The sequence below is a fragment of the Amblyraja radiata genome, chromosome 31 (genome assembly GCF_010909765.2).
Source record: "Amblyraja radiata isolate CabotCenter1 chromosome 31, sAmbRad1.1.pri, whole genome shotgun sequence".
NCBI lineage: Eukaryota > Metazoa > Chordata > Chondrichthyes > Rajiformes > Rajidae > Amblyraja > Amblyraja radiata.
This window is the reverse complement of record NC_045986.1, coordinates 23,594,686-23,618,090: the sequence shown is the minus strand read 5'-3', so window position 1 is coordinate 23,618,090 and position 23,405 is coordinate 23,594,686. Positions and strand designations below refer to the sequence as shown.

The window sequence follows — 23,405 nt, the reverse complement described above, 5'->3', positions numbered from 1 at the left end:
CTGTTGTTGGTGAATTAAGGTATTAAGGTGAATTATTTCTGAAATATCTTTTTCTTCTCTTGTTCAGGAATGGTGATCACTACCAGGGAGACTGGGTCGTGGACCGGCAGCAGGGCCATGGAGTGATGAAGTATGCAGATGGCTCACTGTATGAGGTATTCCTGTCTGCCAGTAGATGTCACCATGAGTATACTCTTCGTTCAAAAAGCAACACTGCGAGCTTCAACAGATCACACATTTTTAGAACGAGAAATAAATTGAAACTTTAATTTAATTGTATAAAGTTTAGGGAAATATGAAATACACCTTGCAAAAGATCATAAGGATTTTCCCACACACATGTACTCACACTCACACTCTCTTCTTGATTTTGATTGACCATGCTGGCATTAACTAATTATCCTACCAGCAGTAGCATCAGTCTATCAGATCTTACTCAGGCACGTGTGCATTCTTCATGTGAATGTTGTACAGCGAGCAACAGTAGCCTGACCCCAATCTGCGGTTCAACCGATGTCATCACCTAGCATGTTAGCTCCACATAAAGTTGAAATCATTGTTACTAATCATTCCCAACAAATCTTACGTTACCAATGCTGTCTGATCTCAAGGAATCAAATGAACCATTTGCCCACCATTAACAGCATGGCCTAACAGCCTATTTCAAATCTTTATGCTCACCAAGTTCAAACTTTGCAAACCATTAAGTAGAACAGAGTTTACGCAACATCATTTGGAAACATTTTCCAGGGCCAGATGTACCTTAAATGCCTTTGTTTAGTTTCATCAACAGACAGGATGTCAGCACAAATCAGTGCATTCTGAATTCTGACAAATCTGTGCCAAAGTATATGACCTACTCCCTCATTTACTTCTTCGAAACAGAGGCATGACACTCTTGATAAAAGCTTTTTATAACAAGATGAAGTAAGAATACCATATTTTGTACTAAAGTGCAGATTTGGTAACAGGCTTCAAACACGTGATTGCATGATCATTCTAATCCTGTGAGCCTGCGGCAGGCTCATGGAGCGGTGACAGGGTTCAGCTGGTTGGTACAACGGGGAAGTTCTTGTTGTGCAGTGATGAATAGGGAGGAGCTTGTGCTGTTGTGGTGTGGTGTAGAGTGAGGTTTTGATGCTGCGGAGCAATAAATAAGGGGAGGCATGCTGAGGCAGAGTGGTAAATGAGGAAGGGCCATGCTGCTTTGGCGTGATAATTAGGATGCGGTAGTTGTGCTATGTTGATGTAAATAGTGTTGCTGCACTCCTGTGGAACAGTGAATGGGGAGGACTGTGAGTTAGCATCACTAAATATTGCGGGATTGTCCTCCTGTACGTGGGTAGGTTGAATTGTTATGATGGTAAATGGGGAGGTTTGCTACGGGGCAGTAAATGTTAGAGGAGGAGAGGGAGCTGCTGTTATGTTGGGGTATTATTCAAAGTGGTAAATGTGTAGAGGGGTGCGTTAATGCTGCGGGTCGGTGTTTACACTTTGTGAATATTGATGGGAATAGAAACATAGACAATAGGTGCAGGAGTAGGCCATTCGGCCCTTCGAGCCTGCACCGCCATTGAATATGATCATGGCTGATCATCCAACTCAGTATCCTGTACCTGCCTTCTCTCCATACCCCCTGATCCCTTTAGCCACAAGGACCACATCTACAGTAACTCCCTCTTAAATATAGCCAATGAACTGGCCTCAACTACCTTCTGTGGCAGAGAATTCCACAGATTCACCACTCTCTGTGTAAAACATGTTTTTCTCATCTCGGTCCTAAAAGACTTCCCCCTTATCCTTAAACTGTGATCCCTTGTTCTGGACTTCCCCAACAGCGGGAACAATCTTCCTGCATCTAGCCTGTCCAACCCCTTAAGAATTTTGTAAGTTTCTATAAGATCCCCCCTCAATCTTCTAAATCCTAGCGAGTGACGAAGTGGAACCTCATGGAATGATATGTGGAATGAATTCCCGGAATAGACTGTGCAATGCATGGGAAAAGTCAGAGATGGATTGTTATATTCATCTTCTTCAGCTAGATTAGGCAAGTGCCCAGCTCATGCTCTTAAAGTAAGAAAAAAACAAAAGTGCATTCTTAAAGAAGTAGTCCTCTATTATTATATTTGTAACTATCTTTCATTTTGTTAACTTTATTTTTGGTTCCAGTTATTCCAATTTTAGAAATTAATGGTAGCCGGGAACATCTCATAAATGGTAGACACAAAATGCTGGAGTAACTCAGCGGGACAGGCAGCATCTCTGGAGAGAAAGAATGTGTGACGTTTTGGGTCGAGACCCTTCTTCAGACTGAAAAAAGGTTTCGTCCCGAAACGTCACCCATTCCTTCTCTCCAGAAATGCTGACTGTACTGCTGAGTTACTCCAGCATTTTGTGTCTACCTTTGATTTAAACCACCATCTGCAGTTCTTTCGTACACATCACATAAATGGTGATGTTCTATTGATGTGGAGATCCATTGCAGTTTGTTTACCATCGCAGCAGGTCCAAATCAGATGCCATCTCCATGGCCTAAACTCTTCTCTGGAGCACCTAACAGGAGTTGTGTTAAACTCCTATTTATCAACTATAGCTCTGCCTTCAACAGCATAATACCATCCAAACATATTTTTTCAGCCCCTTGCTATGCTCCCTATATACTCACGACTCTACGGCCAAACTTGGCTCTAATTCCATCTACAAGCTTGCAGATGACACCACTGTGGTGGACTGAATCATGAACAATGATGAGATGGAGTACAGGAAGGAGATAGAGAACTTAGAAACATGGTGTCAGGACAATAACCTTTCCCTCAATGTCATCAAGATGATGGAGCTAGTTATCGGCTTCAACAAGCATGGTGGAGTACATGCCCCAATCAGCGTCAATGGTACCAAAGTAGAAACGGTGGAGAACTTCAAGTTCTTTGGTGTTAATATTACCAACTATCTGTTGTGGACTAAACATATTGATGCAACAGCCTAGAAGGAACATCAATGCCTCTACTTACTGAGGAGACAGGAAATTTGGCGATGCTCCATAGAAAGCATACTATTGGGTTGCATCACAGCATGGTTTGGGAACAGCTCTGCCCAAGACCGCAAGAAATTGCAGAGTTGTAGACATAACCCAACCATCACATAGGCCACACTGCCCACCATTGACTCCATCTACACTTCATGCTGCCTTGGAAAAGCAGCCAACATAATCAAAGACATCCCATCCTGGTCATTCCTCCATATCCCTTCTCCTACCTCCCTGCTCCAGCAGAAGGTACAGAAACTTAAAAGCACATTCCACCAAACACGAAAACAGCTTCTCCATTATCAGGCTTCAGGCTTCAATAAGCTAGGGTACTATCCGATTCATCTCTACCCCATTGCGGACATTGGACTTTGTCTCTGGAACTGATGCACAATAATGCTGAGAACGATATTCTGCACTGTATCTTCCACTTTGCTCCACATAGATAATTGTACTTGAGTATGACTTGTTTAAAGTATTATCTGATCTGTTTGGATAGCATACAAAACAAAGCTTTTCACTGTACCTCGGTACATGTGAGAATAATAAACCTAAGACTAAACCTAAACTAGCAATTCAAAAGCAGTCTTGGCTGGAATTAGAGGTTTGGCACACAACTAGTTAACTCCTGTAGGAGTGTGAATGCCTTTTGGCGTCATTGCCCACTCCAGGGTCCCTAGACGTCAGTAGTGCAGCTGTGTGGAGTGCGTACAGGCATGAACACGTTACCTCACCATGGCACTGTGTATTCAATGCATGAATTCAGATTCTGGGCCTGATAACATCACTTTCCCATAGTACAATCACTTCTCCCTTCCCACCCTTAACTGGAACTGTGTGTGTGTGTGTGTGTTTGCTTCTGGGGTGTGGATGTTGCTGATGGGGATAAGGAGCAGAGTGTGAAGTATTAGTTTTACAGGTGTTTGAATATTCTGTGTTTGTGCAATGTTGATGAATTGAAGCATGTCAATGACCATAATGTGAAGTGTAAGGGAATAATATACTCCCATTTTTTTTGTCGAGCGTTTCTCCCTCCTCTGCTGTTTAATATGGTTCTCCTGTATACACTTCATATAGTTTCCCACCATTCCATGTCAGCTGACCCACCAGCTGCTTGGGTATCTCTCTCTAGCATCTTGCTGGTTCTCTTCCACATTTTCAAAAGCTTTATTCCGTGCCTTCACTAGCAGCTCTGAACTCGTGTCCAGGTTCAGCACAAACTACCTTGTGCCCTCTCGAATAAAATGTAGAAGGCTTTATGTTTCCTCTTTAACTCTAAAAGTAGATCTATCTGTGATCTTGAATTTTAATCTTTGTGGCCAATTCCGTACGAGGAAGTCGAGGTGGTGAACGGTCTGTAGAAGCCAACTTCACACTGGTATTTCACCTCTCCCTTGCAGGAATTACCCCTTCCTGAGAAGGCTTAGGGAGTTCAGCATGTCCCTTACAACTCTCACCAATTTCTACAGATGCACCATGGAAAGCATTTTATCAGGATGCATCACAGCTTGGTTTGGGAACAGCTCCATCCAAGACCGCAAGAAATTGCAGCGAATTGTGGATATAGCCAGACCATCACATCAAACGTCTGAAGAAGGGTCTCGACCCGAAACGTCATCCATTTCTTCTCGCCAGAGATGCTGCCTGTCCCGCTGAGTTACTCCAGCTTTTGTGTCTATCTTCGGCTTAAACCAGCATCTGCAGTTCCTTCTTACACACAAACCACCCTCCCTTAAATTGACTCCATTTATACCTCATGTTGCTTCGGCAAGGCCAGCAGCATAATAAGGACAAGTCGCACCATGGCCACTCCCTCTTCTCCTCTCTCCCATCAGGAAAAAGCTATAGAAGTGTGAAAACACACACCTGCAGATTCAGGGACAGTTTCTTCCCTCTGTTTCATTCATTCATCAGATGCAGGCAACTGTATCATCCTATCACAACCAGCGAGCAGTGCTGAACTCTCTTTGGTGACCCTCACACTTTCCTTGATCGGACTTTGCTGGCTTTACCTTGCACTAATCGTCATTCCCTTATCATGTATCTATACACTGTAATTGACTCAATTGTAATCATGTATTGTCTTTCCGCTGACTGGATAGCACGCAACAAAAGCTTTTCACTGTACCTCGGTACACGTGACAATAAACTAAACTGAACTGCTAAACTAAACTGAGCTTCTGATCGACATACCCATTTTCAGGGATCTTACTCTCGATTAACCTTGAAGTGTCTGAGGACTAGTAGGAAGAATTGCTTGCTGCACTAAAACCCTTCATCAGCCCCTGCCCCATTCGGTGCTCCACACCCATCCTGTTATCATGTATTTGTAGCCTGAGTATTCCTCTTCCATTTTTCTAAACTTGTAGTAAGTACAATTGCTTGCGGGCAAACTCCCCTAGGGACCAATAATTAAAATATATGTAAGGTGATATTTTAGCTTGACGTTGCCGGCAGGGAAAGGTTTACCAGTAAACAGTTAAATCACTCTGCATTTCTGCATCATTCCATCATTCTTAAAGTCCCAGGGCAGCGACAGCATTGCAATCTTGGCCAAAATTCTCCACTGATGTGCAAGCAGGTCCTGGTAGAACTGTGAACAACTCTTTGTAATTGTGTGGACGTTTGGGACCCATACGATCACTGGCGATTTCCACTTGCGCTCTGATGTAAGACGTAATGTGTAGGAAGGAACTGCAGATACTGGTTTAAACCGAAGATAGACACAAAATGCTGGACTAACTCAATGGGACAGGCAGCATCTCTGGGTAGAAGGAATGGGTGAAGTTTAGGGCCTGAAGAAAGATCTTGACTCAAAACGTCACCCATTCCTTCTCTCCAGAGATGCTGTCTGTCCCATTGAGTTATTCCCGCATTTTGTGTCTATCTCTGATGTATGACTCCTGATGTGGGGCTCCCGATGGAGGCTACTGGCAGAGAACAAATTTCCACTGGTTTCTCAACTGCTACACTGGGTAATATGCCCACTTAACTGGGCCATGATAGTTGAGTCAGCTGCTTCAATTGGATGGAGAAGAATAGCAGTGGGAGAAAGATAATGTAGGATGGCATGAAAGCCATTGACCTGAGGCCACAAAGTTAAGATACTTAGTAAAACAACCAAATGAAGAAAATGTTTAGTAGGCAACATTTTAATCCAAAAGTGTTGTGAAAGTAGATTCAATAGTAACTTTCAAAATGTAGTTAAATAAATATTTATTTTAAATGTGGGATTTTGGGGAGAGATCAGGGGATTAGGACAAATCAGATGACTTTCCGAACAGACACTCAAGTCAGTGGCAGCTCCTTCCCATTTCAGCTGAGACCCACTGACATGACAAAGACCATGGAGCAAGTTGACGACCTTTCTGATCTACTGGCCCACATTAATATTCAGTAAATGTATGGCTCACATTTAGTTTAGTTTAGTTTAGTTTAGTTTAGTTTAGAGATACAGCACAGAAACAGGCCCTTCAGCTCTCTTGAGTCTGCATCGACCAGCGGTCCCCGCAAGTTAACATCATCCTACACACACTAGGGACAATTTACACTTATACCAAGCCAATTTACCGACGTACCTGCACGTCTTTGGAGTGTGGGAGGAAACCCAAGATCTCGGAGAAAACCCACACATGTCACGGGGAGAACGTACTGTACAAACTCCGTACAGACAGCCCCCGTAGTCAGGATTGAATCCGGGATCGAACCTGGTGCTGCAAGCACTGTATGGCAGCAACTCTACCACTGTGCCATCGTGCCACCCTTAACATTTAACATTATAACAAAATCTCTTCAATGTAACCTGCTTGATTGTAACTTCTTTCAGCTTCTCCACCCTCCCAACAAATCTGTGCTGTTCTAAGTGCGATAGGTGCGATTGTGATTTTCTGATTTTCGAATTCCTGAATAATTGCACCTGCAAAATTATGTATTGGCTTGTTCATTATGGAGTTATGCAGCCCAACAATACAAGTGATCTGAATAAGTGTAAGGAATTCAAAGGCAATTTGGCCATTTGCTTTAGTGCCTGTATCATTTCAACCACGTGTGTGACGTTCGGCTCCTTTGCACAGTGATATGCAGTAACCCCTCCCAGCCGACATTCCCTTGATAGATTTGTCTCTTTATCAAGAATAGTATTCAAACAAATCAGCAAAAAAATAAGAGACAATGGGGTAAGAGCAAGCAAATCCTACCTCTGGTCTTGCTTTACGGCTCTTTACATGAAGATGCTCTGCTTGTCTGTATTGCTGACTGTGGGGCTTTGAATTTTTTTTTTGTAAAGCACTTAACAAAACAATTCTGTAATAATCCAATGACTGGGTAATGAATCATCTCGAGTACTAACGTCTGGGGCTGTAAAGTTTTGTATGGCGAAATGCTATCCACCTATAAAAATGAGCGCTAGGATTTGCTGCAAGTATGTCTCTGTGTGTTGGTTGCCGAAGACTAATGCAAACAGCACTTAATCATTGAGAAACGTTTGGCTGCACTATGACAAGTGGATGAACGCAATGCAAATTTATGCTGATAGTTGGCCTTCACGTTTTTAGCTATAATTTCTGCTTCCTTCGAACCTCCCTCTGAAGGTCAAAGTGATGGGGATTGATGTAAATCTCCTGTCATTTATGCAAGGATTGCTATCATTCTTATCAAGGTTTTAATATTTTGAACTTGCTTCACATTTCCCCCCTCCTAGGGCCATCAGCTTCCCACAAGGAAAGTACTGATGTCCATTCCAGGACAGAGATTAGGCCAGGAATAGTCAAAGACTGTGAATCTTTGGTGATAGCTAAGCACGTGTGGTCCCTCTTAATGCTAGTTATTGGATGTGAAACTCATTGAAGATGTGATAAAGATCTTTCCACCCTTTCAAAAGCGTTTTCAAACTGAACTGGTGATTATTGTTGATTTCTGTTGGGCAACATGCAAAATCTACACATTCATGAAAAGATGAAGAAGCAGGTGGAGGGAGAGGGAATCATAATGTACTGTAGATGGCCAGAATTCATCATTGCTCCTTAGGAGACAATAGCCTTACATTGACTGCCTGAGAAGACATGAGCTTACAAATGCATTTTATATCAGATACAACCAGGTAGGATGCTGTGTCTCTGAAGATTCACAAGATCTCCCACTCTCCCTGAGTGCCCTACATCGCCTGCAATCTTCAGCAATAGAGTACCGTCATCGCAAAAGCACCTATTGAAGGACCAGCTCAGCAGCTAAAGATTGCAAAAGATCACACTGTCATAACACACTCTGTGGACTCAGCGCTTCAACTCCCCCTCCCGTTCCGAGTCCGACCTTTCTGTCCTGTGCCTCCTCCATGACCAGAGTGAGGCCCACCATAAATTGGAGGAGCAGCACCTCATATTTCGCTTGGGCAGTTTACACCCCAGCAGTATGAACATTGACTTCTCCAATTTCAGGTAGTCCCTGCTTTAGAAACATAGAAAATAGGTGCAGGAGGAGGCCATCCGGCCCTTCGATTGTGATCATGGCTGATCGTCCCCTATCAATAACCCGTGCCTGCCTTCTCCCCATTTCCCTTGACACCACTAGCCCCTAGAGGTCTATCTAACTCTCTTAAATCCATCCAGTGACTTGGCCTCCACTGCCCTCTGTGGCAGGGCTTTCTCCTCCCCTTCTCAGCTCTCCCTCAGCCCACTGCCTCTGCCCCTTGCTTTCTTCTCCCCCCCCCCCCCACCCTCACATCACGCTGAAGAAGGGTCTTGCCTATAAACGTTGCCTATTTCCTTCGCTCCATAAACGCTGAGTTTCTCCAGCATTTTTGTCTACCTGTGGACTAGAACTGTCAGTTGTGATCTCCTGATGTCATGAAAGCATCCCTTAACAATAAGGAAGGCAACAAATTAGCACAATGTTCTTCCAATTCTGCGGAGATTGTTGCGCAATAACAATTGTACGGAGCTCTGAACTCAATTTACTGGTGAAATTATATATTACACAAATTACAATGTCAATAGGTTTGTGCCTGATGCCAGGAAACAGTCAGGAGCACTAATACGGATCACAACCAAATGTGCCTGGACCAAATTCATGATTGGCATAAAATCAATTTTGGATCACAAAGTGTTTCTAAAGCCATTTGTAATCGAATTTCCAGACATACATTCTCCAAACTTACAGGACAGTGAGTTAGCTTTCTGCCCTATACACTCAGATTAATGGGGTGAGAGTGACTCCTGTGATGCATGTGAGTGTCCAACATGAATTTTACTTCGGAGTCACGTGAGTGACTACGTGAAGAACCCGCCAGGACGCATGTGTGCCAATATCGCTACACGCATTGCAAAACGACAGGCGGGGTGGAACGACGTTCCCTCGTAGCGGCAAGTTTAAAAGCCGAGACCGACAGGTAAGCGAGTTACTCTGCAGTCGTTGTTATTTCCCGTACTGTTTCACAGGTGGGAAAACGATGGATAAAACCAAAAAGTCGACTAGAGCTGCGACAAAGCTGGCTGGGGAGGACCGCGGAGTTGCGGGCAGCCAGCAGCGGCTGATGGCACTTGAATCACCAGTAGTGGGATCAGCTTCGCCCCCGCGCCGGCCAGAACAACACTGCGGCCAGGCGGGAAGGCAAAACGGAAAACTAACAGAGCCGTTGACTCTGATGAGTCCGACTTTGAGGAGATGCCGTGAGCGGCCAGCGACCGTGAGCGCTGGAGCCGAATGGAGCGGCTTATGGAGCAGATGCTCCAACGTGGCAGACTCCGGGAGATGGAGTCTAGTCACCATGGGTTATACAAAACACCCACAGCAGCACCTTACGTAGGGCTGCACAGTGCATCTCCCTCGTCAGAGGGGAGTACTGGGGGTCAATTCTGGGCTGACCCTGAAGGGGGGTTTGCTGAACAACAACAAGTGTGCAGTGGGTGCAGGAAGGAGAGAAAACCTACTGGACATGGTGTCCAAATACATACAGCCAGATCAGACTGGAAAAAATCTAGAACAAAAACTAGCATCCAGCATTGATTTCCTATCATTCAAGCAACTACAGGAACAGCTATGATGGACACCACTGCCAAATATTTGGCACCAGGAAATTGTGTATCCCTGAATGTTCCAGTGGTGAACAATTGTATTTGGAAACACGTCGGAGCAGGAGTTAGAAGCCTGGATGTAAAACTCCAGAAAGTACTAAAATTACTAACAGCAGGGATCACAGCATTCGCTCGCACAGTGGATGAGAAAGAAATGTCGCAAGAACAACAGGATGCACTGGCACTCTTCTGCAATACGCAGTATGAGATCAATAGTATCAGAAAGAATGCCATCCGACCTGCCTTAAATCCAAAGTTCGCAGGCCTGTGCAAACCTGGAGACACAAAGCCACCAATATTATTATTTGGGGGCAACCTGTCCAAACAGGTTAAGGAGCTCGATGAGGAGGCAAAAACCCTGGGGCTCATAAAGGCGATGTAAAGGAGTGATAGCTGACACACTGTAACCTTTACTGAGAGTTTAATACAGCACATGGCACACACGTCCCAGCACTGACTGCATCCAGCCTTCAGGCGTACTGGGACCTAGTGGGAGGAACAAAGGGAGGATTCTACAGATATACTAATATGATGGGGCGTGGTTAGTGGTGATGAGGTAACTACATTATAGGTTGCATGCATAACCCATCTACATCCTTCCCCTTACAATTTAAACAAGTTACAACAATGGCAGGTTTGTTATACAGAACCTGCAAAGCTAAGCATACTCTCCGTAGCGAGCCGGAGGTTTTACAATCCGACCCGAGCGAGTGCGCACAGCACCTTCACCCTCCCCACCCGAAAGAATAGGAGGAGGGACAGGAACAGAAACAGGAGGGGGAGAGAAGATGGGTGGAGAACCCAGCCTGGAGGGGGAACGGAGAGGCACAGGTGAGCCAGGTGAAACAGAAGGGGTAGAACGAGCAGAAGTGGGAGAAAGAGAAGACCTTGCAGGGGACAACAGAGCCTGGGGAGCAAAACCGGGAGGAGCAGGGGGGGGTACCCGAGGCAAAAGGACCGACCGGGGCATGCAGGGAGCAGAGGGTAAGTTAGTTGAGGAGGGCTCGACACGCGATGGAGTGGTATACGGAACCGCAGGAGGTGGTTTTGGCTCGTTAACCGCCAACAGGTGCTGGCGGCTGCGTCGGTATACAGTCCCTTCAAAATCCACAAGGTAGGACCGTGGCGCGCTGTCAAACCCGACGACGGTGGCAAGTCGGGAGTAGCCGGTGGACGTCTGCAAACGGACGACCTGTCCTTCATACGTCGTTGTCCAGCAACACCAGTTAGATTTATGGCTCGGCTGTCAGACCCCCGCTGCCCATGCGGAGGGGTGACCACTTCGGCAATGCGGCACGCATGCATTGCCTGAGTCAGGGTTAGGTCAGGCCGTTGCAGCAGGTCGGCACGTAGCTTCTGATCAATCATGCCAGTGACGAGAATGTCCCTGGTGAGCTGGTCGCGCATGGTTTCAAATCGGCACCGCTGGGCAAGGTGCCGCAGGTCAGCGATGAAGCACTCAACAGGTTCATCCGGCTGTTGCTTGCGTGAGAAGAACCTGGCCCGCTCCAGTATACGGTTGGAGGGCAGGTCACATATCTCCGCGAACTTGCGCAAAAGACATACCGGGTCGTCAGCCGATTCAGCTGGCTCGACCGGCTGGCCGTTGTCATCCAGGACCGCTGGTTCGTAGACAAATGCTTGAGCTCTCTTCATTGCGTCGGGACCGGCCAGGTTGAGCAGGAGTGATGCTTTGACCGCGGCTGGGTCGTTCCGGTGCGCAATATTGACGTAGTGAGTGTAGTCCATCACAAAAGTCGACCATCGCTCCGCAATGTCAGCGTCGAAGACAAGGGGAGATGGCTTTCGGCATGAGGATGCCATGTCAAGGGAAACCCAACACTGGGCACTAACGGGGACAAAATTTTAAAAAAACGATAAACGGGAAACGCGAGTTTTAAACTTCTGACGCCATGTAAAGGAGTGATAGCTGACACACTGTAACCTTTACTGAGAGTTTAATACAGCACATGGCACACACGTCCCAGCACTGACTGCATCCAGCCTTCAGGCGTACTGGGACCTAGTGGGAGGAACAAAGGGAGGATTCTACAGATATACTAATATGATGGGGCGTGGTTAGTGGTGATGAGGTAACTACATTATAGGTTGCATGCATAACCCATCTACAGGCGACAACAGGAAGGACCTCCTACACTCAAAGACAGCACCCTTACGCAGCCACCAGCAGAGCAAGACAATCAGAAGCTGGTGAAAGCTCAAAGGCCGGACATACAGGACAGCGGTCTTTTTTAGGCCATGGCCCAGACCGGCCTTCATGGAAAATGCGCAAACCCCAAACCCAAACCCAGACACCGGCACCTCAACCTCCTCGAAGACTACACAGGAAGAAGTAAACTTTCCACTGGTAACCATGGAGGTAGGTGGGTCTGGTCCCTTACAAATTATAGGAAGTGTGGATAATACACATATCGGTGGGAGATTACACTTCTTTTGGGAGGCATGGAGTGCATTAACAACAGACACTTATATCCTAAACAGTATCCAGGTATATACCATTGAATTTGTGCACAAAAATAGCCCCCCAGTTCAGCATGTACCGAACCGAACGTTCGTACTTTCACGAAAAGAAAAATTGGAAGCACATGCTGAATTGGTGAGACTCCACGCTAAGGGGGTTATTGAAAAAACCCAACACGATTCTCTGGAATTTGTGTCTAATATCTTTACCAAAAACAAAAAAGATGGTGGTTGTCGCATCATCATAGATTTGACCAAATTGAATACATTTGTGCAGTATATTCATTTCAAAATGGAAACCTTTGTTACTGCCAAACAATTGATTTCCACGGGCTACTTCATGGCTAGCATCGACCTAAAAGATGCTTACTATTCAGTGCCTATACGGACTGATCACAGACGTTATTTAAAATTCAACTGGATGGGGCAGCACTGGCAGTATAGAGCTCTACCCAATGGATTAACATCAGCCCCCAGGCTGTTTACCAAAATTTTGAAACCAGCCCTAGCGTTTCTTCGGAAACAAAAACATATGGTCATGGCCTATCTAGATGACATATTGATTGTGGGCTAAACTTTGGAATTAGCTAAACTAGCTGTATCAGCCACCAAACAATTGTTTGAGAAACTGGGGTTTATCATCCATCCAGTTAAATCTAAACTAACGCCTTCCACCATAATGGATTATTTGGGGTTCACAATTGACTCAGTTCACATGTCGGTGACTTTACCAAAGGACAAGGCTACAGTCTTAACTGAGGCCTGCAACAACCTCATTGACATCAGTGAACCATCTATTAGATTGGTAGCAAGGGTAATTGGCAAAATAGTGGCTGCTTTTTCAGCCACACAATTTGGACCTTTGTATTACCAAAATTTACAAAGGGCAAAAATACAAGCACTCAAAATTAATGCTGGTCATTTCGACAGACCAATGAAGCTACCAATCAAAGCAATTATGGAATTAAAATGTTGGAGGGATAACATTCGGCATGTTCCAGCCCTATCATTGTCAGCAACCCCTCAGTGGTGCTACAAACTGATGCCAGTGCGCTTGGTTGGGGTGCTACCAACTCCATCTCTAGCTGTGGAGGTAGATGGAATGCACAGGAGGCATCATTACTTCAGACACTTGGCATAAACTACCTGGAAATGTTGGGTGCGTTCTCTGGCGTTCTATGGCTATGGCATACTGTTCTGGAATGCATCACCAGCATGTTAGACTACAGATTGACAATACCACCGTGGTGGCATATATTAACCATATGGGTGGAATCAAATCGACATCATGTGACAATCTGGCTAATACAATTTGGCAATGGTGTATTCTGAAAAATATTTGGATATCAGCTACTTACCTACCAGGTAACCTCAATTCAGTGGCAGACACCAGGTCACGCAAATTCAATGAAAAACATAGAATGGATGTTGGATCTAAAAGTATTTGCTGATATTGTAGCACGGTACGGAACACCAGATATCGATTTATTTGCATCTAGACTCAATCACCAGTTACCAAACTATGTTTCTTGGGAACCAGACCCTGGGGCATCAGCGATAGATGCCTTTTCGCTGCATTGGGGGAAATTGTTTTTCTGTGCATTCCCTCCTTTCTGCCTCATCAGTCGGGTATTACGCAAAATACAACAAGACTCGGCGTCTGATATTTTGGTAGTGCCCGATTGGCCTACTCAACCATGGTTCCCTGTGATTCTCGACATGGTCTTAGAACCATGTATCACTGTCCTGAAACGACCAGATTTGTTGGTTCATCCCATAACGGGGGATAGCCATCCATGTCATAATACGACAAACTTATTAATTTGTAGGGTCTAAAGAAACCTCTACTGGAACTGGGACTGACGGACCGAACATTGAACATTATCTCAGCGGCCCACAGGCAGTCCACCAAAAAACAATATCTGGTATACATCAGGAAATGGGAGATATATTGTTTCAAAAACAACATCACTTACAGCACGATGAACATAACGTCTGTTCTGGAATTTCTGGCAGGCCTCCATTATGATGAGGGGCTCAGTTATAGTGCCATTAACTGCGCCAGAAGTGCCCTTTCAGCATATCTGTGGTGAGGATCAGAGCGTCATTCTGTTGGGACTCACCCCCTGGTAACCAAACTTATGAGGGGAATTTTTAATACCAATCCCCCAAGAACCAGGTACTCTCATATATGGGATGTGAGTATTGTCCTAACGTTGCTAAGGAACTGGTCTCCAGCAACAGCTCTGTCCCTGCAAAAACTGACGCATAAAACAGTAATGCTGATGGATTTGGTCTCAGCACAAAGGGTACAGTCTTTACATAAGTTAAGGCTGGACGATATGACTTCTTCAACAAGAAATATAATTTTTCATATTCACGAATTAGTCAAACAGAACAGACCGGGATCATCAGGCCTCATAAAATCAAGAATTTAGGGCTTACCCTATAGATGATCGTCTCTGTATAATAAGACATTTATTGTTATACATAGAGAACACCAAAAATATCAGAGGCAATGAGATGGCACTACTAATCAGCCACAAACAACCCCACAAAAAGGTGTCGGCTCAAACTATTTCCAGATGGCTGAAACAGGTTTTAACAACAGCTGGGGGTGGATACTAACATATTCAAATCTCATTCCACCAGGGCTGCAGCTACATCGGCAGCAATGGAATTGGACGTACCGATGGACCAAATCCTGGAGACAGCAGGATGGTCTAGGGAAAAAACGTTCCAACAATTCTACTATAAACCAGTGGTTACACCTGGAACTTTTGCAGAAACAATTTTAAGTTCTGTATTATGATTTCACCCCATGAAATAGGGGCTATAATTTGTTGTTAATAAATTTATCATGGGTTTTCAATGTCGGATTCATGTTTAAATGTGTTAACACAATTCCTCCCTTAGTCAATTAAGGCAGATGTGATGCATGGACTCGTTTCCACGGCATGAAATCACAGAGCTTTGAAATCTTCACGTAGTCACTCACGTGACTCCGAAGTAAAATAGTAAGATTAAACGAGCTTACCAGTTCGAAATTTGATCGTCATTTTATGAGGAGTAACGTTGAGGGATTACGTGCCCTCCGCTCCCACCCTTGATCATAAAGTTCAACTGGTATCCTCTTCTCTAATCTTACTATGTTCAGTCATTACTGTTATCTGTGATTTCACACCGCTGCTTTGAAGAATGACACGCATGCGTCCTGGCGGGTTCTTCAAGTAATCCCTCAACGTTACTCCTCATAAAATGACGATCAAACTTCGAACTGGTAAGTTCTCGTTTAATCTTACTATTAACTGGACAATTGGTCCCTCTGAATTTACAACAGGTATCATCGGAAAACCCATCTGAGTTTTCTATGATGTGGGGAACGTAAGAATGATGTGACGGATAATAATCTCCGAGGCCGTCAGTCAGATATGTAATTAATGCAGTGCGCACTAATCTGCCATGACCAAACTGGGTATTCCCATTATTAACCTGGTATTCATATGTTGTAAAAATTGTCCATTCCATCATCTCTAACTTTGTCTTTTTGTGTATCAAGACATGAAGACAAACATTCCTTTTAATTGCTCAGCGAAAGGGTTGAAGTTTTGAAAATAAAATCTGAGATATACTAAATCGTAGAAGATGATCATATATCATAAATCATATTCCTAAGTGCTGAATTTCTTGTCAAGGGGATGTGTCAGCATTTATTACAGATCCCTGTGTCCATGTGAATATAACGGTGAGCTGCTTTCATGAACCTCTGCAGTCCCTCTGATGTGTTCAATGCTACTAAGCAGGGGATTCCAAAACTTAGGCCCGGCAGTTGTGAGGTAACAACAACATATTTTTAAAGTCAAGACAATATGTCTCAGAAGAGAACTGCAGGTGGTGGATTTCCATGTGCCTGCTGCTCTTGTCATAAGTGATAGAGGTCATGGATGGAAGTTGTAGTTGTAAAAGCCTCAGCAAGTATTTGGAATGCATTTTGTAGCTGGTATATTTACAGTTCATGGTATGCCCATGCTGGTTGCAGTGTTTGTTTAGACTGAGAGTGATGGGCAGAGGATCTGGAAATATCTACTCTACCCTCATTATCCTTAAATTGTTTATATTTTTTTAAATGCCTCTCCACTTTCCTTTTAAATAATCTTAAAGTCTCCAACTCGTAGGTGCTTGTGGTGAAGCATTCCACACTCAAATAACCATCTGTGTGGGGGAAAGAAAACATTCTTCAAGCTTTCCTCTTCATTCTTCTAAATTTTTGGAATGGATTCCTTTCAAAGAATTCCCTCTCAGCCATATGTTTCCTTGCATTTATGTGAGTGAAAATATTCCAGGGAGTGCATTTGCGTTCCTCTGTGTTCTGTTCCATGGACGCAAGGGTATTTAAATATGTAACAAAGGTTGAGAATGGAGAAAATATTCAAATGTAGCTGCCACTAATGTTTCAGTTTCTAAGCATTCTACTTATGCACTGTCTTTACTTTCCTGCTCCTTAGAGAGATAAATGATATCCCATCTCTCTCACAACCAGGGTGTAGTAACCCTGTGGTAGAGTGGAACCATAATTCTGACTTCCTTCTCTTAATGTATCCCAGTGCCTGTAAGACTGTAAAGAACAGGTTGGGGTTCTCTCTGGATTCGCTAAGCTTCAACTCCAATTAACTTTTCATCCCTTGTAAGTGGACTTGACCCTCATCTCCATTTGATGCAATCATTCCTATGCTCTTCCTCATTCCATCTCCCTGCCCCCACCAAAATCTCTCCAACAACCTCCCCAACCGTAACAGATCCAAAGACCAAATAATTAGCTCCTCAAACTTCTCAATGGTAGATCATAATATCTTAAGTGATAGGAGTAGAATTAGGCCATTCGGCCTATCAAGTCTACACCGCCATTCAATCATGGCTGATCTATCTCTCCCTTCTAACCCCATACTCCTGCCTTATCCCCACAACCTCTGACACATGTACTAATCAAGAATCTATCTATCTCTGCCTTAAATATATCCACTGACTTTGCCTCCACAGTGGCAAAGAATTCTACGGATTCACCACCCTCTGACTAAAGAAATTCCTCCTCATCTCCTTCCTAAAAGAATGTCCTTTAATTCTGAGGCTATGACCTCTAGTCCTAGACTCTCCCCTCTAGTCCCACATCCTCTCCACATCCACTCTATGGATCTGGTAGGGAAAGGGGTTTTGTGCATGCAGAGTTCTATCACACACAACTTGGGCTTCGTGCACAATTGAGCCGAGTTCATCAGGAACCACAGTGCATCCCCTGCGCATATTTTAGAATATATGAAGCTCAGGATGTTTTGCTGAATCTACACGTAAGCCTCAGGTGAACTAGAGCCTGAGCACTGGGTGTAGGTTTGGTCCTAATGAACGTAAGGAAAAACAACATTGACAGGGGGCTGTCTAACTTTGGTTCGGATTTCAAAGCAGATGTTTTATTACGCTGTCCAAATGTTTGGAATGCAGAGGGTTTTTATCTTGCTTGTATTCTGCCAGTTTACCCAGAGGAGCTTTGCTCTTGTCTGCACCTATTGTCAGATGTGGCACTTTATTATGGGAGGAGAGTCCTCTCACCTGTGAAATTTTAGGCAATGAAGTTGAAGAAAATGTGTTCCCTATATATTTCAGTCTCTCAGGAGAAGCTTGTTTGTTTTATCTCCCTGGACCTTTCTTTCTGGAATATCACTGAACATTAGCCTGGTGTTATTTACAGGCTGAATCATGACTGTACATAAACATCCTGCATGTGTTGAAAGACACACAAACAGCTGCCGGCCACATACCATTTATTACCAGAGTTGCTTTGGAAACCGCCGATACTTTTGTTGTGTGCCGAGGCCAGGTGGCACAATATGTTCCAGCTCTGCTCTTTCACTCCTGGGCATTGAATCTAATGCCAACAAGCCAAGCCAGGTAAAACGAGGCATGCCCAGCAAAACACATTCATTGGTAATCAGCCTCAATAAATAGGCAGTAGAGTTGCTACCTTATAGCGCCAGGCACCCAGGTTCCATCCTGACTACGGGTGCTGTCTGTACGGAGTTTGTACCTTCTCCCTGCGACCAGCGTGGGTTTCTTCCGGGTGCTCCGGTGTCCTCCCACACTCCAAAGATATACAGGTTTGTAGGTTAATTGGCTTCCTCAAAATTATTCCTAGTGTGTAGGATAGTGCTAGTGTGCGGAGATAGCTGGTCAGCATGAACTTGGTTGGCCGAACGGCCTGTTTCGACGCTATGTCTCTAAACTAAAAAATGAAAATAAAACACCAAGTAAGTGGAAAAACTAAGGAAGAACTAATTTGATCAAATGGATTCAGAACAACAAAGGGATCTATGGATACTGGAAGAAACAGCCCAAGCAATTGCTCGGTATTTTACAATACTGTAAAAATCTGCACTAAATTAATCTCCACACTCAAATGGACAACATAAACCAATGATTAAATCCTTACAATTTCAGGGACAATGGCGAAATGGCCTGTTTAATGGACAAGGTTCCATCATTCACTGCAGCGGTATGGTTTATGATGGAATGTGGATCAATGGACGTCCTGCCAGTGAGTACATTTCAGACTCCATTTGCAGTTGTGTGTGTTATGTGAACTATACAGTTACTGAATAACAATCGTAGAACATAGAACAGTACAGCACAAGAACACGTCCTTCGGCCTACATTATGTGTACCGAACATGATGGCAAGACCAAGTATCTACCTGCATGTCCCTCAATTCCCTGCATGTCCACGTGTCTATCCACATGCCACTATCGGATCTGCCTCCACCACCACCCTGCCAGCGCCTTCCAGGCACTCACCAACCTCTGTGTAAATAAAAACCTCCTGTAAGCTTTGTTCCTCACACCTTAAAGCTATGCCGTCTAGTATTTAATTTTTCCATCCTGGGAATGTGAACGTGATGATGAATACGAAGAGATATAGATTTGGATCATAATGTAAAAGGCATGGACACAAGGAAAAGCATGGGAACTATAGACCGGTATGGAACATACTGCATATACCACCTAATATGGTAGGTAAGTTATTGGAGAGGATTCTGAGGAATAAGATATATATGCATTTGGATAAGCGGAAGCTGATGAGGGATAGTCAGCAGGTTTGTACATGGTAGTGGTGTTTTATGAATTAGATTGAGCTCTTTGAAGAGGTAACACATAAGAGATTAGTATACAAACTTAAAGCACACGGCATTGGGGGTTCAGTATTGATGTGGATAGAGAACTGGCTGGCAAACAGGAAGCAAAGAGTAGGAGTAAACGGGTCCTTTTCACAATGGCGGGCAGTGACTAGTGGGGTACCGCAAGGCTCAGTGCTGGGACCCCAGCTATTTACAATATATATTAATGATCTGGATGAGGGAATTGAAGGCAATATCTCCAAGTTTGCGGATGACAGTAAGCTGGGGGGCAGTGTTAGCTGTGAGGAGGATGCTAGGAGACTGCAAGGTGACTTGGATAGGCTGGGTGAGTGGGCAAATGTTTGGCAGATGCAGTATAATGTGGATAAATGTGAGGGTTATCCATTTTGGTGGCAAAAACAGGAAAGCAGACTATTATCTAAATGGTGGCCGATTAGGAAAAGGGGAGATGCAGCGAGACCTGGGTGTCATGGTACACCAGTCATTGAAAGTGGGCATGCAGGTGCAGCAGGCAATGAAGAAAGCGAATGGTATGTTAGCTTTCATAGCAAAAAGATTTGAGTATAGGAGCAGGGAGGTTCTACTGCAGTTGTACAGGGTCTTGGTGAGACCACACCTGGAGTATTGCGTACAGTTTTGGTCTCCAAATCTGAGGAAGGACATTATTGCCATAGAGGAAGTGCAGAGAAGGTTCACCAGACTGATTCCTGGGATGTCAGGACTGTCTTATGAAGAAAGACTGGATAGACTTGGTTTATACTCTCTAGAATTTAGGATATTGAGAGGGGATCTTATAGAAACTTACAAAATTCTTGAGGGGTTGGACAGGCTAGATGCAGGAAGATTGTTCCCGATGTTGGGGAAGTCCAGGACAAGGGGTCACATCATAAGGATAAGGGGGAAATCCTTTAAAACCGAGATGAGAAAAACTTTTTTCACACAGAGAGTGGTGAATCTCTGGAACTCTCTGCCACAGAGGGTAGTTGAGGCCAGTTCATTGGCTATATTTAAGAGGGAGTTAGATGTGGCCCTTGTGGCTAACGGGATCAGAGGGTATGGAGAGAAGGCAGGTACGGGATACTGAGTTGGATGATCAGCCATGATCATATTGAATGGCGGTGCAGGCTCGAAGGGCCGAATGGCCTACTCCTGCACCTAATTTCTATGTTTCTATGTTTCTATGTAACCAAAAAGGTTGATGAGGGCAAGGCCATGACATTGGACCTCATGGGCTTCAGCAAGGGTTTTGATAAGGTTCTGCATGGTAGGTTGCTCTGGAAGGTTAGATCGCATGGGATCTAGGGGGAACTGGCCAAATGGATAGAGAATTGGCATCATAGAAGGAAACAGAGGGTGGTGGTGGAAGGTTGTTTTTCGGACTGGAGGCCTGTGACATTTGTGCCTCGGTGATCGGTGCTGGGCCCATTGTTGTTTGTGGTTCATCTCAACGATTGGGATGAGAATGAACAAGGCACGATTAGTACGTTTGTAGATGACACTAAAGTGGGTGATATCGTAGATAGTGAAGATGGTTATTATATATTACAGAAGACTCTGGATCAGCTGGGCAGGAGGACTGAGGAATGGCTAATGGAGTTTCATGCAGATATGCACAAGATTTTGCATTTTGGCAAGTCAAACCAGGGCAGGACTTTTACAGCAAATTATTGGCCCTGGGAGGCGTTGTAGAGCAGAGGGATCTAGGAGAACAGGTACATAGTTTACTGAAAGTGGCAACAGATAGGTAGAGTGGTAAAGAAGGCTTTTGGTACATTGGCCTTCATCAGTCAGGCTATTGAGTAAAGGAGTTAGGACTTTATGTTAGTTCTACAAGACGTTCATCAGGCCACATCTGCAGTACTGTGTTCAGTTTTGGCCATCCTACTGTAGAAAGGATGTCATCAAGATGGATGGGGTTCAGAGAAGATTTATGAGGATGCTGCCAGGACTCAAGGACCTGAGTTATAGGGAGAGATTGGGCAAGCTAGGACTTTATTCCTTGGCGCTTAGGAGGCTGAGGGGTGATATGTGTATAAAATCATGAGGGGAATAGATAGTATGAATGCACAGTCTTTTATCGAGGGCAGCGGAATCAAAAACCAGGGGACATAGGTTTAAGGTGAGAATGGCAAGATTTAACACAAACCTGAGGGGCAACCTTTTTTCTCAGAGTGTGGTGGATATATAGAATGAGCTGCCAGAGGTTTGTTGTTGGGGCGGGTACTATAACAGCATTTAAAAAACACTTGGACAGGTACGTACAGTATATAGGAAAGGTTCAGAGGGATATAAGCCAAAAGTGGGCAAATGGTACTAGCTTAGATGGGGGCATCCTGTTTGGCATGGATCAGTTGGGCTGAAAGGTCTGTTTCTGTGCTGTATGACTCAATGGCTTTTTGCGTATTTTTTCTCTTGTTTTAACTATTCCCTTGAATCACATTTTAAACCTTTTTTCTCTATTTGTATAAGCATAAAGTTATTTGCAGATGTCTTAAACTGCACTATTTATATTCCACTAACAGTGAAAGTTCCTAATTTGTATCCTTTCAATTTTAAATATTCTCAGGATGTGTTTGACCGTGGCAAGGTCTCAGTTTTGGCCATCACCTACAATCATTTCATTGACATATCAGGCCCTGTCAGAAAGCAAGAACCATGTAGCCCACGACTAGACTGGTATCAAGTTGGCAGTCTCCCTTCTGTGGTGATATCAACAAACTTGAAATTGTATTGAATTTATGGTTGCCATTTTGCAATTCGAACCCAGGATGACAAGCCAACATGTTTAGGCAGACGTTTCAACCTGGACTTACTTGTGTACCCATACACTTGGTCTAATCTCTGAGCAGGCTACGCAATGTTTGTGAGACATTCTTGTGGATGATCTTCTTTAACCTTTTGTGCTAAGGAGAGGGAAATCGTCACACTCCCAATACTGACCATAGATTTAATTGTAAGTGCAAAACTTTAGACATGGGTTTGATAGGTCTTCACGCAATCTCTGGCGAATTCCTTGATAGAAAATGGTCAATTGTTATAAATGCAAAATAGCAACCCAACAAATTCCTATGGCACGAACATGCCAGCATAGGTCACTAGCTTAATGGAAGAAAGAGGGAGACGTGCCACTAAAACATGCCACTCAGACTAGTAAAACACCGAGAAAAAAGCTTTACTTTTCTCCATCTCATCCTGATTTGAACCAAGGATGCTCAAGCTATTAAATCAATGATTCATCTGCATTCCCAAACTAAATATGCTAATTAGTTTTTTATATTAATATCTCCCAGGGGAGATATTTTTATTTATAATTAATCCAATTATAAGGTTACAATTTTTCATTTGATGCTGGTGCCTGCTGTTTCTTCTCAGAATATCTCATCTGTGCCTTCTAGATCAAGAGTAGACTTGGTATTTAAAGGGGTGTTTGGTCAAATCTTTGCATTCTTTGAACATTGTACTGTTAATCCTGGCCAAATTGGAGAGGCTAGGACTTTAAAATGGGGTAAAAGCTTCAGGGCTACTGGGAGATTTTGTCAATTTGGAATTGCTCTCTGCAGAACTGGGACAAGCTGCGGAGTGGTGCAAGAAAAGAATAAGAACATCTGCAGGCCCTGTCAATTAGGTGCAAAATGCATAGAATGGATTGGAT

At 44.1% G+C, this 23,405-nt stretch overlaps 1 protein-coding gene across 4 annotated transcripts in view; it reads left to right on the top strand.

The window, feature by feature from the left end:
• The window catches only part of morn1 (MORN repeat containing 1), a 168,235-nt gene that overhangs the window by 13,297 nt on the left and 131,533 nt on the right, over nucleotides 1-23,405 (top strand). For all 4 annotated transcript variants that reach the window (XM_033048111.1, XM_033048113.1, XM_033048112.1 and 1 more), the window contains exons 6-7: nucleotides 68-155; nucleotides 19,060-19,156. In XM_033048111.1, coding sequence (XP_032904002.1) covers nucleotides 68-155; nucleotides 19,060-19,156 — 185 coding nt within the window. The remainder of the gene's footprint in view (nucleotides 1-67; nucleotides 156-19,059; nucleotides 19,157-23,405) is intronic.